We start from the raw sequence: 16,868 nt of genomic DNA on the forward strand, positions 1-16,868 counted from the left end.
TACATGAGCCTGTGGGGAGGGGCCACAAGTACAACTGGCCAATAGGTATGCTTAACCAGATAACTATACACTGGTTTACTATATTCACCCCTTGTTTTTAAAAAGAGAATCCTGTGAGGTGAAGTGGAACTTTTATGAGTTTACAATTTGAAAGTTCAGCCTATCAAATGTATTGGTCTTTCACTCGGAGTGTCATAGAACCGGTTGCAGCTGTGGTGCAGCAACGGAGTCCTGCATAGTCTTGGGTGCCTGTTCGTATTCATCGGTATTGTGCCAGAGGGTGGACGCCGTGCCTGGTGTATCCTCCATGGGGATGGAGGCCAGATACCAGAGGTGGGACGCAGCGTGAGAGAGCCAAGTCCATGATGGAAAACATAGGCATATTGGGGGTTGGCATGGAGGAGGTGGACCCTTTTGACCAATGGGTAAGACCTATGGTTTCTCACATGTCTCCAGAGCAGGACAGGCCCTGGGGACATCAGCCATTCAGGTAGTGTGGTCTCTGTCGCAGATATCCTGGAGTAGGAAAGCATACGTTCATGTTGTAGCATTAGTGGTGGTGCACAGCAGGGACCTGGTAGAGTGGAGAGTCCCCAGGGAATCTTCTGTCAGCAGGAGACTGGGAGGCCTTTGAACCACAAGGTCAGAAGGACTGCCTTCCAGACCATTGCATTCTCCCTCTCCACTTGCCAATTACCCTGAGGGTTGTAACTAGTGGTCCTGCTCGTGGCAATGCTTCTGGTCAACAAGTCCTGGAGCAGCTCGTCACTCATAAAGGAAGGCCCCCCAGTCGCTGTGGATATAACTGGGGAAGCAAATAGAGTGAAAAGGCTACACAGGGCTTGATGACTGTGGCAGCAATCATGTCCGTGCAGGAGATGGCAAATGGAAAACGGGGGTATTCGATGATGGCGTTAAGGCAGGAGTTCTTTAAAGTCAACACTGAGTCGCTCAAAGGGGCGAGTGGCTTTAATAAGTTGTGCCCTGTCTGGCTGGTAGAAGTGTGGCTTGCACTCAGCACAGACCTGGCAGTTCTTTGTCATGGTCCTGATCTCGTCAATGGAGTACGGCAGGTTGCGTGCTTTGACAAAGTGAAAAAGCCTGGTGACTCTGGGGTGACAGAGATTATTATGGAGGTTTAGTGGTCGGTTGATCTGGGCGCTGGCACAAGTCCCATGGGACAGGGCGTCTGGTGCTCATTGTTTCCCTGGCTGATATAGGTTGTCATAGTTATAGGTGGATAATTCTATTCTCCACTGCAGTATTTTATCATTTTTGATTTTTCCCCACTGCTGATTGTTGAACATGAATGCAACAGTGCGTTGATTGATCAGCATGGTGAATCTCTTACCAGCCAGATAATGGCATAAGTGCCCCACTGCCCCGACAATGGCTTGGGCCTCTTTTTCGACTGAGGAGTGTTGAATCTCGGGACCCTGCAGGGTGCATTAAAAAAATACGATAGGCCTGCCAGCCTGATTAAGGGTGGCTACCAGGGCGAAGTCTGATGCATCGCTTTCCACCTTAAAAGGAGTGGATTCGTCCACAGCATGCATTGTGGTCTTGGCGATGTCAGACTTGATGCATTTGAAAACTGCCCAGGCCTCCTCTGCCAGAGGGAAAGACATAGAGAGATTTGAAAAGAATGCTGGCTTTGGCCTTGTCTGCATAATTGGGAACCCACTGATCATAATAGGAGAAAAACCCAATGCACTTCTTCAAGGCCTTGAGGTTGTGTGGGAGAGGAAGCTCCAAGAGTGGTAGTATGCGATCTGGGTCCAGGCCAGTGATGCTATTCTCCAAGATACAGCCAAGAATGGCCAAGCAAGTTGTGAGGAACCTGAACTTTGCTTTGTTGTATATCAGATTAAAGAGCTTGGGTGTCTCAAGAAATCTATGGAGATTGGCAGTATAGTCCTGTAGGTCGTGGCTGCAGATGGTGATGTTATCAAGATACGGGAAAGTGGCCCGCAACTCGTATTGATCCACCATATGGTCCATCTCCTGCTGAAAAAAGTGTGTGGTGCCAAAGGAGATGCGCAGAAAGTGGTAGCGGCAACCACCCGCCTCGAATGCTGTATCCTGGTAGTCCTCTGGGAAGATGGGTAACTGATGAAATGCTGACTTAAGATCAATGGTCGAAAAGATCTGGTACTGGGCAATTTGGTTGACCATGTCGGCAATTCACGGAAGGGGGTATGCTTCCAGTTAAGTGTATCTATTGATGGTCTGACTGTAGTCGATGACCATTTTATTCTTGACATCTTTATAATCTCAACCCGAGGTCCAGACCTATACTTCTCCTTAATTAGAAACTAATGACATTTTGATCACTGGGCACAAAATGTTCCCCTACACATACTTCTGTCACCTGTTCTGTCTCGTTCCCTAATAGGAGATTCAGTATTGTACTCTCTCTAGTTGGTACCCCTATATATTGGTTTAGAAAACTATCCTGAACCCATTTGACAAAACTCCAAGCCATCCACCCCCTTTTATAGTTTGGGAATCCCAGTTAATATGTGGAAAGTTAAAATCTATCACAAATTTGTGTTTCCTGCAGCTGCCTGTTATCTCTTTACAAATTTGGTCCTCCAATTCTTGCTGACAATTGAGTGGTCTATACATAAGTGTGGTCATACATTTTCTGTTCCTCAGTTCCACCCAGATAGCCTCAGTAGATGAGCTCTCTGGTCTGTCCTGTGATATTTTCCCTGACTAGCAATGCCACTCCTTCCCTTTTCATCTGCTCCATTCTATTGCGTCTAAAGCAACAGAAACTGGGAAGGGAAAGTTCAGTAAAATGGAAGACATTTCAGAAACACCGAATGAAAAAAAAAATCACTTCAATGAATCACACATCACTAATACAAGAGAGGCAGAGGAAATCGTAAAAATCAAATCCTTTGGTTGGTTGTTCTTAAAATCAATCCACAAGCCGTTTATTGTCATCTGTCCTAATATTTTGTGATCCAGCTCCCTTTTTATTTGGCAATATTCTTCCGAAGTTCATTGGAACATTTTGTAAGGTTAAGGCTTGTTTTTGCACTTGATCTTTTATACTGAATCAGTGACAAATGAAAAAATGCTTAAAAATTATCCCAAAGTGAGAATTGTCCAATGTTTGTAATTCAGTTTACATATCTGGATGAACTATGAAAAATATTTCTGTAATATGAATTTGTTGCTGAAATTGTAGCCTCAGGATATTTCCTTGCATCAGCCCTGTTCAAACAAAGGCCACCTGCCATGCTTTTAGCAATTTCCGCCTGGCAGGTGTTCCATTTATTGTGAAGCAGTTTCTATTTTCTATGATCACATCTCTGAGTAATTTACGGATTCTGATTTCCAGTTTTCAATTTTCCATTGAGTTGTTTGCTACCAGAAGAGGGAGACTCTACAGATTCGCAAACGCTTATTAACATGAACTGCTGATCAATTGACGTGGAATATCCTTTTACTTGTGATTTAAATGTGGAAATTGTGTCAACGTGACTTGTTATTAACTGCTGTATTACTGATTACCTGGTTCCGCTCCATTCTGTGACTGTAACTGTGGCCTCTCCCTCTTTCGACCTTGTATAAAGCCTCTAATAACTCAACCCTTTCCCTAAAAGCCTGGGTCATGGCACAGGATGAGGTCCCTATCCATTGTGAATAAAAGCCTGTAAATCAGTGACTCACTCTCAGCCTCACAACTGCTCGACAATATCTGGCTTTAGTCCCATTTTCCAAACTCTGGCTGTCTGGCAGGAAGAGGACCTTCAGTTTGTGGTCCTTCCACTACAAGACCTTGAAGGTCTGAGACGGGAGAGGAAGCCCCTCAAGCAACAGAGGGAGAGTAACAACAAGGGACTGAACTCGGCACAGTCAACATAAAGACATTGTGGTTGGGGGGGCTGGGGGGGGGGGAAACCACAGTTCAGAGACCTTCCATTACTCGGTTTTGAGGAACTGAGACAGAGGAGACAGCCCAGAAGTAAGAGAGGGTGGGGAGTAATGACAGATGCCACAGTGGTGAAAACGTTGGTAAATAGAAAATGAATGTAACAATGTCAATGTGATAGTACAGATTCTGTCACCAATGTGTATGTGTACAAATGGTAGTGTAGGATTACTGTGATTGGCTGAGAGCATAACCACAGCTACTGGCAGGTCTTAAAGGATTGCACCTAGCCAGACCAGATCTTTCTGGACTGGTCGACCGACTTGTGATATGCTCCAGTCTTTTAGTTAATAAAAGCCTTGGTTTAGATCAACAAATCTTTGGTTCTTTCGACACACTCTACAGTCTAGTAATGGAACTATTTGGATACGACATTAAGCGGGCAAGGAGACTTTGAATGATTATGGACATATATACATACAGCACGGTAACAGGCCATTTCGGTCCATGAGTCCTTGCCACTCAATTTACACCCCATTTACTTACATCCCCGGTACATTTTGTACAGTGGGAGGAAACTGGAGCCCCCAGAGAAAACCCACACAGACACAGGGAGAACAAACAAACTCCTTAGAGACACCACGAGATTCGAACCCCACTCTGGTCCCAATTGCTTTTATTTTTTATAAATAATTTATGGTGAATAATATCTATTTTTGGTTTAAAAAAACAAGGTTCCACGGTAGTGGCCATGACTCTATGCAGCAAATTAGATGATTAATCTTATAATGTGCATTAATGGAATGTATATACTATCTGAATATGACATAGGATTGCATGATATACCTTTGTACATAGTTTTATTGTTAATAAATTTTACATTTGGGGAAAATAATGTCAAGATGAAGTTGGAGAGGAAATATTGACCATTCTTTTTCTCTCACTAATGCTGCTTGACCTTCTGAGTTCTTCCAGTAGGTTGTGGGAAGACATTGGAGAACTTTTATGACCAGTGGATGCCAGAAAAGGGCGACATCATTGAGAGTGGGATGATTTTTTTTAAAAATCTAAATAATTTCCTTCATTTTATTTTGATGTTATGGGAGGCTCTGATCTTAAAATTGCTCATTTGTTTTGTTTGGCTTGAGAACAGTCCCTGTGAGGAATTGAAAAATGATCTCATGATCTAATCTTCAACAAAATGGCTTCAGCAGTAAACAATTATTCAAGATGTATTTGCATGGGAAGAAACAGTTAGTCACTTTACTAAGTCTGACTTTTGGGTGTGAGCCATTTTTGCTCAATTTCACCTTTGGGTCACTGACAGGGTATAATTTATTTCAAATTGCAGATTTATTGTCAGAGTACATACATACATGACATCACATACAACCCGAGATACTTTTTTTCTCTGTGGGCGAGGCAGACTTGGTAGTGCAAAAAGAATTGTACAAATGTAAACAACTAACCGCAATACAGACAGGAGGAAAAAAACCACAAACAATAAAGTTCAAAAGTAGGAGTCTTTAAATGAGTCCCTGATTGTTGCTGAGAAGTCTGATGGTGTCGGGGTAGCACCTTTTCCTGAACCAGCTGGTGAAAGTCTTGTGGCAACGACACCTCTTTTCTGATGGTAGCAGCTGAAACAGAGCGTGTGTAAGATGGTGTGGATCCTTGATGATTGCTGCTACTCTCCAACGACAGCGATCCCTGTGGATGCTCTCGATGGTGGGGTGGGGTTTGCCTATGTTATCCTGGGCTGCATCCACTACCTTTTGCAGAGCTTTATGCTCAGGGGTATTGGTGTCCCCAGACCAGTCTGTGATAGAGTTGGTCAGCACACTTTCCACCATGCTTCAGCAGAAATTTGCCAGGGTTAAGTTGAAAAATTTTGATTTATACTGGGAAAAATTGTTTAACTCCATAATATTTCATGAGCTTAACCTTATTCTTACAAATCAATGATTATGTTATTTAAAAAAAACACTCCCAACTTGTATATAGTTTTATCCTTTTTCTTCTTCTGTCTATAAGTGTATACCTCAGATAAATATTATGTGGAAAATCATGGCAAATATGAATATAGTATACATGTATAATATCTGAGATACATCTTATGGAAATGTATGTTTAAATTTCAATAAAAAATAAATTTAAAAGAGTTGTCATTTGTATTGCCTGGTGCCTCTTACTGTAAGAGAAAGAGAAGCAATAGAGAGTCCCTTCAGAGAGTCCCTTCAGAGACACTGAGTGTCCATGGATTTGCCTCCAGCCCTCCCGCAGCCTCTGCAGCCACACAGACTCCAATTCAAACATTTGCAATCCGAGCTCCAGTTCCAAGCCTCTGAAGCAAGTTGAAGAGCTGGTGAGCAGTGGATAACATTCAGCAGACTATGATGATTCAGAGCATATCCCCCCCGCCCCCCCCCCCCCCCACTTCCATTTGAACAATGCTGGAACTTGGAGCAAAAGTAAAATAATTTGTAGGAAGAGCAGTTTTCTGCAGTTTTGTAAAAGTACAAAGAGATGAGGTGGACATCTGCGGGGGGGTTGGGGGGGGGGGTGGGGAAGGGGGAGTGTCTGCTACTAATGGTGCAAGTGCTGAGAGGGTGATGAAGGCTTGTCACCAGAAGGACTAGCCCAATAACTTTTCAAAAGTGAATGGAAATACTTCGATCCTCAAAACTCACATTGGCCCCTCTCTTCTTGCAAGTTCTCCAACCTTCTCTGTCAAGTCCATGTAGGTCGTATTGCGTTCCCAATCCAGCTATCACCAAACTAAGGCTTAGCAGGGCTTCTCTTAGACCTGCTTCTGTCGCTACACTGCAATAGCTCTGATTTCAACCTCTAGTGCTCTGACGACCTGGCAGCTTCCTTTGTCTCTGATGCCACCTTTATCCCTCCTGGTCCCAGTTCACCCCTTGCCAAATTTAATTAATTTAATTTCACAATTTCCCACTATCTGTATTTTATGGATAATTTTCAAATCGCCTTGCTTTTCGTGCACTTTTAGTTTTTATAGTAACGCTGTAAGATGGTTATAATATCAACGCCTGCAATATGATGCTGCCGCTAAACACCAAATTTCATGACATAGACATGACAATAAATTCTGATTCTGAGCTCAGTGGGTAGAGCAGCATCTGTGGGAGAAATGTCTTGGGTCAGAACCCTTCATCGAGATTGGGTGCAAGGCTCCGAGCCAGAACGGTGACCAATTGCCACAGCACGGGCATCAGTTTTCACTCTATCGAGGACGTCTACAAGAGGCAGTGTCTTTAAAAATAAAGCAGCCTCTATCCTCAAGGACCCCCACTACCCAGGCCATGCCTACTTCACACCATTACCATCGGGAAGGAGGTGCAGGAGCTTGAAGATGAAAACCCAGAGGCACGAGGACAACTTCTTCCCCTCTGATTTCTGAAAGGACAATGAACAACAGACACTACCCTCATTTTCTCCTTTTCTTTGGAATATTTATTTATTTTGAAGTGTCATTTATAGCAACACATGCACTGTGAAGCTGCCACAAAACAACTAATTTTGTAACCTGTTCATGACAATAAATTCTAATTCTGAATCTTTTCCTTCCCTTGACCTGTTGAGTTCCTCTCTGCGGCAGGTTGACATCAGCCTGTTATAATCAGAATTGACACCAGAGGGGGCACCTTATGTAATCTTGCACATTTAAATCAAGATTAAAGGTGTTGAGGACATTCAGTATGTCACCAAAGACTCTTGAAAGCTTCTACAAGTGTACCGAGGTCCGTGGAGAGCATTCTGGCTGGTGGTGTCACTGTCTGATAATGAAGACGCCAATGCTCAGGGTAAGAAAATCTACAGAGGGTTGTTAACTCGGCCTGTGACATCACAGGCACCAGACATCACTCCATTGAGGACATCTACAAGAGGCAGAGTCTTAAGAAAGCAGCTTCTAACCTCAAGAACCCCCTCTTCACTCTGCTACCATCAGAAAAATGTACAGGAGCCTGAAGACGAGCATTCAGTGGCACAAGGACAGCTTCTTCCCCTCTGCCATTAGATTCCTGAATAACCAATGAATCAAAAACACTGCTTTCCTTTGACTTTTTGGGCACTATTTTTATTTATAATTATAGGGTAGTTTATATGAAGATACTGCTGCAAAACAATGAATTTCCTGACTATTCGTGACAATAAATTCTGATTCTAATTCTGATTCTGAAACACTGGTAACTGAGATTTATACAGATAACCGGAGCATGTTTCCGTGCCCTATGACTCCTTGACTTTGGTAAACATAGCGATGCAAAAAAAAATCTTTCCCAAATGCTCAAGGCAGATTTCAGCAAAGATTACGATAAGCAATCAAAATTTCTCAGTCCACCTTTTTCATAAATTAATCATGCATTTGTAGCGGGCATGCTAACTGAGTGAAAGAATGAGGCCAGTGGTCAGTGGGCTCGTTGGAACTTGTGAGCTTTATTTTGTCTAGCACGATGCCGCTTTTAAGGCATTTGAAGCTCCCACCCCTGCGTGCCGGAAATTACGTCCTCGTAGTGTAAGCATGCTACCTGCACACATGCGGGTCCCGAGCCTCTACCTGAAAAAGAAGGCTGGGTGATGCCATCTTTGATGTGGCTGCTCTGATGGCGGGCACGTAACGCACGGAGCAGATTCGCCTGGCCATCAAATATGTGGGTCACCACACATTCCTATTTCACTCATTCTACTTTGAATTGTTCAAACTGGAACAAAAAAAAATAGTTGTCTTAGCTTGAGCTATGTTTATCAGTGCAACTGCAATTATTTAAAATATCGACTCCAGTATAATAAGGAACACAGTTATTAACTGATTGTCAATATAAAGATGTGTTCAAATTCCCTTTTGCCTATTTTGGAATTTAAATTCAGTCAATAACTCAGATTTTTATTTTATAATAATTTCATGGGTAAACATGATCACAAAATTACTAAACTGTCATAAAAAATCAATTTCATTGATTAATTCCCCACTTTTCAAAAAAGAAATCAAAGTCTAATCTCTATGTAATTCTGCTCCCATCAATAAGACTCCAAGTGCAATGGCCTTGAAAGATATGCAATTCAAGAGTAATGAGGGATGGCCTTTCCTGAAAAATTAACCCATAAAATCCAGAAGGTGGGAAATTGTGAAATTAAATTCAATACATCAGGCAAGGGGTGAACCAGGACCTAGGAGGGATAAAGATGGCATCAGAGACAAAGTGATGAATAAGGAAGGTGCCACGTTGCCAGAGTGCTAGTGGTTGAAATCAGAGCTATTGCAGTGCAGTGACAGAGGCAGATCTAAGAGAAGCCCTGCTAAGCGGAGTTTGGCGAAAGCTGGATTGGGAACGCAATGCGACCAACGTGGACTTGACAGAGAAGTTTGGAGATAACTTGCAAGAAGAGAGGGGCCAATGTGAGTTTTGAGGATCAAAGTATTTCCGTTCATTTTTGAAAGTGTATTGGGGTAGTCGTTCCAGTGACAAGCCTTCATCACTGTAGCAGACACTCCCCCTCCCACACCCGTTGGATGTCCACCTCATCTCTTTGTCCACACCACCTTTAATTTCTCACTCTTCCTCCTGCTGAAAGATCATCTCACAAAACTGTTCCTTTCTCCTTATCTATTGAGAATGTTGGGTATTTGCTATTTTATTTCATATTTCCAGCATATGCAAATTTTTTTTTGCTATTTAGGATTAAAGGGATGTTTTCATGGAAAGCATTTGGCTAAAATATTTAATTTTGCCTGCTGACAATGAGGTGATCAAAGGTGTAATGAAGAGCATAACTCCTTTAATTTCAGTCTATGATATTTTCATGACAGCAACAATATTCACCACCTCAAAACTTGTATTTCTTTTCTATAGGCAGGTAGTTCCTGTGGGATATCATGTAATAATCCTTTTTAGTTATCATTTGGAGATAACAGTCCGGTATAGAGACATCAATATCCTCAAGTATAAAGCCCTGCAAAAGGTAGTGGACACAGTCCAGGACGTCACAAGCAAAACCTTCCCCAAACTGAGAACATCTACTGAGAACGCTGCCATCAGAGAGCAGCATCAATCATCAAGGATCCACACCACCCAGCACATGCTCTGTTCTCGCTGCTGCCATCAGGAAAGAGGTCTAGATGCCACAAGGCTCGCACCACCAGGATCAAGAACAGCTGCTCCCCCTCCACCATCAGATTCCAACCATCCACTTATTCAGGGGCTCAGTTAAGCACTCTTACTTTTGCATGCTATTGTTTTTGTTCCTCTCTGCATTGCACAGTCAGTTTGTCGACATTTCTTTATTTGCTTACATGGGTAGATTGCATACAGTTTTTTGCACTACTGGTAGGGTGTCCATTTCAAACTTGCTGAAATGGAGGACATAAAGGGTCAGTGTCAGAAACGCTTTCCAGGGGAGGGGGACGCTACTGTCACTCTCTCCCTCCCAATGGGCACAAGCCAGTTGGCACTTCGTGGACTGCCGTTGCACTTCTCCCTCATCGCGCCTGCACACGAGAAGAAACATGGCTGGGCGTGCCTCATTTAGTGCTTTGTCTAACACTGAATTTGTCCCCCATTTGTGGGGGAGGGGGGGTGTAGGGCCTACACGGAGGGCAAATTGACGACGGGCTACAGGTGGCGTCGGACGGAGGACAGAGGGTTCAAAAGCCGGACTGTCCAGCCTAAAACCAGACGTCTGGCCACCCTAACTACCAATAAGTGTTAATTCTGCCTTGCCCGCAGGAAAAAAGGCTGTAGGTGATGTATGTACTCTGACAATAAATCTGAAATCTGACCTGGGTTTAGATCCATCAATTTTTTTTAAATAAATTCCCTCCACCAAAAAGAAAATGCCCCTAAAATATGTGAACAGGTTTGAAAGGGTAGTTGTTGTACAAAACCTAAAAGAACTCCTTTTGGGGAGGTGGGAATGAGCGGAATAAAATTCTGCCGATTGAAACAGACGAAGGCGGAACCTTCCCTTTAAGGCGTGCGTCAAGGAAGGACGAGTGCGAAGTGGAGCGGGGAGTCGGCAGCTGCTCGGGGGGGACCGGTGGGAAGCAATGATCCCGTGCAATCACAGGAACCAGGACACCCTCATCGAGATGTCTTCCTCTGCCGGGGAGGAGATGGGAGGTCAGTGCATGCGAGAGATGTATAAAAGCTGCAGTGAGTTGGTTAAGTTTTCTGGGCTGGACAGGGGAACGCTGCATCAGCGAGGGCTGCCAGTGTTGCAGAGGACGGGTCGGCTTCGGCCCATCCGACGGGACGGCAGTGGAGGGCGCCCGCTTGTCTTCGGGATGTCCCCGACCGGCGGGGCATTGAACGGGCTGAATGGCCGCGCTTGATGTGACCCGTGGCTTCTCCCGCCACGGGCTGGACGCTCGAGTTTGCACCGTGGACACCCGTGACCATTGGGCTCAGTGGAGCTTTGAAGCCCGCCTGACTGTATTGGTCCAGGGATGTGGTCCCTTTTCCAAATAGCTTGTCAGACCCCAATTCAATTTCCAGGAACACAATTCACACGGTTAAAGGGCCGACGTGTCTTGCCCTGAGAGGGGAAATGTAGATGCTCCCCTTTGGAGAATTCCCGCACCCAGGACTGATCGGAAGGAAGAGGAGGGAAGAGCAGGATGGACTACGACTCATTGTCGACTCAGAATTTGTTTGTTTGTTTCCTTTCTCCCTCCCCTGCAGAAGAGATGTCGAGTCATGCAGTTGTCCCGCTCTGGACAAATTCTCAGCGCTGAATTTACTTGGGGGTTGGGGGGAGGGAGCAAAGTCGTTTGAATGTTTGGCAGGATGGACTGGTGGTCTTAGAGTGGCAAGATGGACGGACTGGTGGTCTCGAGGGGCAGGATGGACGGGCTGGCGGTCTCAAGGGGCATGATGGACGGGCTGGCGGTCTCGAGTGGCAGGGTGGATGGGCTGGCGGTCTCGAGTGGCAGGGTGGACGGGCTGGCGGTCTCGAGTGGCAGGGTGGACGGGCTGGCGGTCTCGAGTGGCAAGGTGGACGGGCTGGCGGTCTCGAGTGGCAGGGTGGACGGGCTGGCGGTCTCGAGTGGCAGGGTGGACGGGCTGGCGGTCTCGAGTGGCAGGGTGGACGGGCTGGCGGTCTCGAGTGGCAGGGTGGACGGGCTGGCGGTCTCGAGTGGCAGGGTGGACGGGCTGGCGGTCTCGAGTGGCAGGGTGGACGGGCTGGCGGTCTCGAGTGGCAGGGTGGACGGGCTGGCGGTCTCGAGTGGCAGGGTGGACGGGCTGGCGGTCTCGAGTGGCAGGGTGGACGGGCTGGCGGTCTCGAGTGGCAGGGTGGACGGGCTGGCGGACTCGAGTGGCAGGGTGGACGGGCTGGCGGTCTCGAGTGGCAGGGTGGACGGGCTGGCGGTCTCGAGTGGCAGTCAGCCTCATGCTCTCGATTGTGTTTGGTCACTGGTTGAGAACACGAGTGGGTGCTTTTGCGCACCTGCCTGTGTGCAGGACTGACTTTTTGATATTACTGGCAACTTTTTTTGTTCCCAAAGGATTTGCTTGGTGATTTAAAAAATAAACCTGGGGATTTTGATAGACAACTTAACGCTGAACACAAAGATAATTTCAGATTTGCTGTATTGTGTGGGGAGTTGGGGAAACATTAAATTAACTTTAATTGAATTTATCCTGTTAACTGCATAATGTGCCTCTGCGCCAAACTCAGGTTGACGGCACATGTCACCCAACCAATGTGAGGAGCCCAGGGTTTGTCCTGGTTACCAATTTTACAACTGAATTAGAGCCCATGGGCTTTCTTCATAAGTGCAGTCATGATGTGTCTTTGTACCTTTTGCATATACTCGCCAGAAATGTAACAGTATGTATCGCAGCTTTTACATTTTCGAGACATTTCTTCTGTATTGATTCCTCCTGAAGACAAAAAAGCTGTTGTTATGTTCACTTACTGAGCTTGTAGTCTGAAGAATGTGGTGCATCAACATGTTCAAGCCACATCAATGTAATGCACAGCATCTATATGTATGAGCTGCTTTTATAGTTTATCTGCATCTATCCTGACTAACCATGCCCAGGCCTAAGACAACATTTGCAATGAGTGGAGGCCCAGGCATGCTTGGACTGATCAAAACATCTTGGTTTATGAGCAATATGCTAGTAGACAAAATCTCAAAACAGGTTATATTGGGGAATGGGCGGGAAGAGGTTTGTATTGGAATTTTTTTCAAATTATTTTTGTGATCAACAGCTCAAAATACATAACATACATGCAGAAGAGTTCAAGAAGCAAAATCTTCATTGTCCGGTATATTTTGCTTGTGTAAGATTGAAGATTTGAAACTTTACCCCCAGGTCCTCGGATTTAGAGAGCTTCTGTGAAAACCTGAAGTATCTGCCAAGGATGTTGTTGTCTTGACCTTGGTTGGTTGAATCAGGTTCATTGCGATCTGATTGTGCAAATACAACCCGACATAATAGTGTTTCTCCACACCATGATGAATGCACATAAACTGTACATAATGATGACAGAAATAATCCAAATAACGATAGATAAATATTTGGGATGATTTTCATGGTTACAGGAGACTGTTCATCAGTCTCACAATCTGTGGGAAGAAGCTATTCCCCAGCCTGGTAGTCCGGCTTTTGATTCCTGTGCCTTCTTAATAGTGGGTTGATGATGCTGTACGCTGAATCTTATAATTCCTTGAACTCCATTTAGACAACACTCGCAGAATGTATCATCAATAAAATAAAGGGAGACCCCAGTAATCCTCTCGGCTATTTTAATGATCCTCTGTGTTTGGGGAACTATCAGTGAGGAAATCAGAGCATTTTGTTTGCATTTGACAATGCCTAATCGGGGGAAGGAATCCCAAGTGTACATATCCTTAGAAACTATTGGGTTTATACAAACAGTGATCAAAAAGGCTCATGGAATATATTCTTTATCTTGGAATCAAAAGCATGGAAGTTTGCTTCCTAAAGTTACTGTTAAGATTGAAAAACAAGTGACCAGCAAATAGTAGGGTCAAATCCTGTTCAGTTTCTCCATAGTTTATGTGTGTACTGACCACGACAGTAATTTTCGGATTGGATTTCCTTTTTGTGTGTGTGGTCAGGACAATCTTCTTCTTCACTAGGATGTAGACCAGTATTGTAGCTGGGAATAGTTTCGCTATAGGCATGGCTTGCCCAAGAGCACCAGTCTTGAATAATAAAATCAGATGATTTGCTTCCATTGTATGCAGCTATTGCTGTATCATTTGGGACTGACTTGAAATGTTTTATGTTTCCTGCAGTGGGATTCTGGAAGGAGGCTGATATTCACCCACACTGCTACTTAAAAGTGGTGACAAATGCTGACTCAAAAGAAACTTCCATTTTGTATAACTTTAATATAGTATAAAAAAAAATATTCCAAGGTACTTTGTTATCAAACTTGGAATAATATGGAAGAAAGTAAGGAGATGTTGGGTCAGATGATAAAAGACTTCAGGAAAAAGTAAAGATTTGGTAGACGATTATTTAGCTATTAATAAGGGATTCCAGGAGATGGACTATTGAACATATAGCAACTATTTTTTTTAACTTGTTGATGACATATCAAGATGGCCATGCCTTGATTTTTTTTTCAAACCAGGATGAAGATGTTAATAGTGAATGAAAATTGAAAAAAAAACTAGGTCATCTAGAACTGCATATGTGAGAGAGGCTTGTTAACTTTGGTTTTCTTTCCACAAATGTTGCCTGCCCTGTTCTTTCTCTATTTGAATGTGAGTATTTTATAACCAGGCATTGATTAAATGTGCTACCAAGCGCTAGGCATTCAACTTAAGATATGGGGGTAGGGGCAATCAGAAGTGTATAGGAATAGTGAAGTTAAGAGAAAACAAAGAGATGGATGAGACTTTGGGAGCAGTTGAGTTGAGTCATTGGTGAACTAAGGAAATGTAAATTTGCTGCTTGATTCATAAATGGCACTGAAAGTTTAGCTTCAGAGATTCAGTAGGGAGAGGGATGGAGTCATTTTCTTGAAAATAATATAGTGACGAAGACCAAAAATGATAGCTTAGTCTGCAGATTTTAGTTAAAGGGAATATTTGCCCACTCATTCTTGGATTGTCAACTGTGAGCAACTGGACTTCAAGATCCTACTTGGGAATACTGTGTCCAATTTGGGCCAACCACATTTTACTCCATTGATGATTCCATACATCTTTTTTGAGTTTAAGGAAGGATTGATCTGCCTTGTAGGCTACAAAGAGCATTCACAGTGGATTGATTATCGGTTTGAATGTTTCTTTTTGGAGGAAAGATTGCGTGATTTTGTCTGATTCTTTCTCTGAGGGGGCTTGACAGAATCGATGCTAGAGAATGTTTTCTTTCATCAAGAATCTAAATCCAGGGGCATCTGGAGATTAGAGTAAATTTCTTCTGTTTGTAAATCCTTGGGATTCTCTCCTCTGGTTTTAGGCCTGTAAGTGTATAAAAATGAAGATTAGGTGGAGAATTAGAGGGAATTTTTTTTTTCCATTGCGCTCAAGTAGGAATAGGTGCAATTTGAAAGGAAGCATTTTATTCCATTGATGACTTCATAGATCTTTCTTTAGTGGACAAAACTATAAATTGAAAAAAGACTAGATCTGAAGATAACTGAAACTTATTGTCAGGTTACAGAATAATGCAAAAGTTATCTCAGGGTAGAGGCAATGGGGGGGGCGGGGTGGGGGGAGGATTTGAAATTGTGACCTCATTTGGGAGCCTACTGTTAATGAATCACTGTCCACTTAAGCTGCAAGAAATGTTCAAGGAAAGTAAATGGATTGTGAAGATGGGCTTGGAAATTTGACGGATTTTAAATCAAAGTATTTGTTTTGGGCAGAAGCCTGGGAAAGGTGCAATCTATAAAACTCCATCTTTGCTATAATGATGGGTTTCAGCTTTTATGTCTGTTTAGTTTAAAATATTGATAGTTGGCACGATTTGTGGTTTAGGTTTGGATATTATTGAAGTTTACCACAAAATTAGATGGTGGGCATACCACATGTGATGCAGAAACAGATAATTATGACCGTCAACAAAGATCAGAATTTGTTTCTTGCACTTCATGGATTATGTTGATCCCTTGTATTAAGGCCACTGAAATGAAACATTGATTAAAATTGTGTTCACTTTCCCTATTTGATTAAAATCAAATGGGCCTGGGGGCAGGGGAAGTTGCATGTTTTTGCTTTCTATCCAAAGTTGTTTTAGCTTGATTTCCCTATTCTTTCTCCTGTAGCAGTAAAATTTCTCTCCAGTTGCTTCAACTCTGCTCTGCTCTTCTGACTTGGGGACTTTTTAAAAAAAAAAAACAACTAATATTGAACGTCAGTCAATGTCCGAGAAATTGAGGCAGTGTTCTTGCATTAATTGTGCTCTGGGTATGTATTAATATTGGAAAAGCAGAGGTTTGTTTCTGGTTCTCTCATCCAGCCGCTCACAATAGGAGCTACACACATTTAGGGTGGTGGGGGAGATGGCGCAAGAGAGAGTCACACACTGAAGCCATAAAATCTTTTTTGTGTAATCTATAGGAGAGCAACTTGACTGCTTCATGGTGAAGGAGATCAATAAACTTTGAACATAGCCAAAAAAACAGTTGAGAATGGTTGCTCTGAGCCAGTATTTGAGTCAACATATACAGGCCACCAATGATGTCTATCGTCAATTCAAGTTAAGGTTTCTTGTCAGAGTACATACACACAATCACATACAACCTTGAGATCCTTTTTTTTTTGCAGACCAAGAATCTATACCAATAACTGTAAACATCAAGAACTTGAAACAAACTGTGCAGATGTAAATATACAGTAATAAATAATGAGTATACAAGTCCTTAAATGAGTACAATTATCCCCTGTTGTTCAAGAGTCTGATAGCTGAGGGATAATAACTATTCTTGATGCTGATGGTGTGGAGCATGGCCTGGGTGGTGAAGATTTACC

At 43.4% G+C, this 16,868-nt stretch overlaps 1 protein-coding gene across 4 annotated transcripts in view; it reads left to right on the forward strand.

Moving 5' to 3' along the window:
- The first annotated feature begins 10,904 nt into the window (after window positions 1-10,904).
- Window positions 10,905-16,868, forward strand: part of LOC138746671 (anoctamin-5-like) — a 159,699-nt gene continuing 153,735 nt past the window's right edge. For all 4 annotated transcript variants that reach the window (XM_069904970.1, XM_069904964.1, XM_069904987.1 and 1 more), the window contains exon 1: window positions 10,905-11,028. In XM_069904970.1, coding sequence (XP_069761071.1) covers window positions 10,956-11,028 — 73 coding nt within the window. In that variant the 5' untranslated portion in view covers window positions 10,905-10,955. The remainder of the gene's footprint in view (window positions 11,029-16,868) is intronic.

Source organism: Narcine bancroftii, chromosome 1 (genome assembly GCF_036971445.1).
Source record: "Narcine bancroftii isolate sNarBan1 chromosome 1, sNarBan1.hap1, whole genome shotgun sequence".
Taxonomy (NCBI): domain Eukaryota; kingdom Metazoa; phylum Chordata; class Chondrichthyes; order Torpediniformes; family Narcinidae; genus Narcine; species Narcine bancroftii.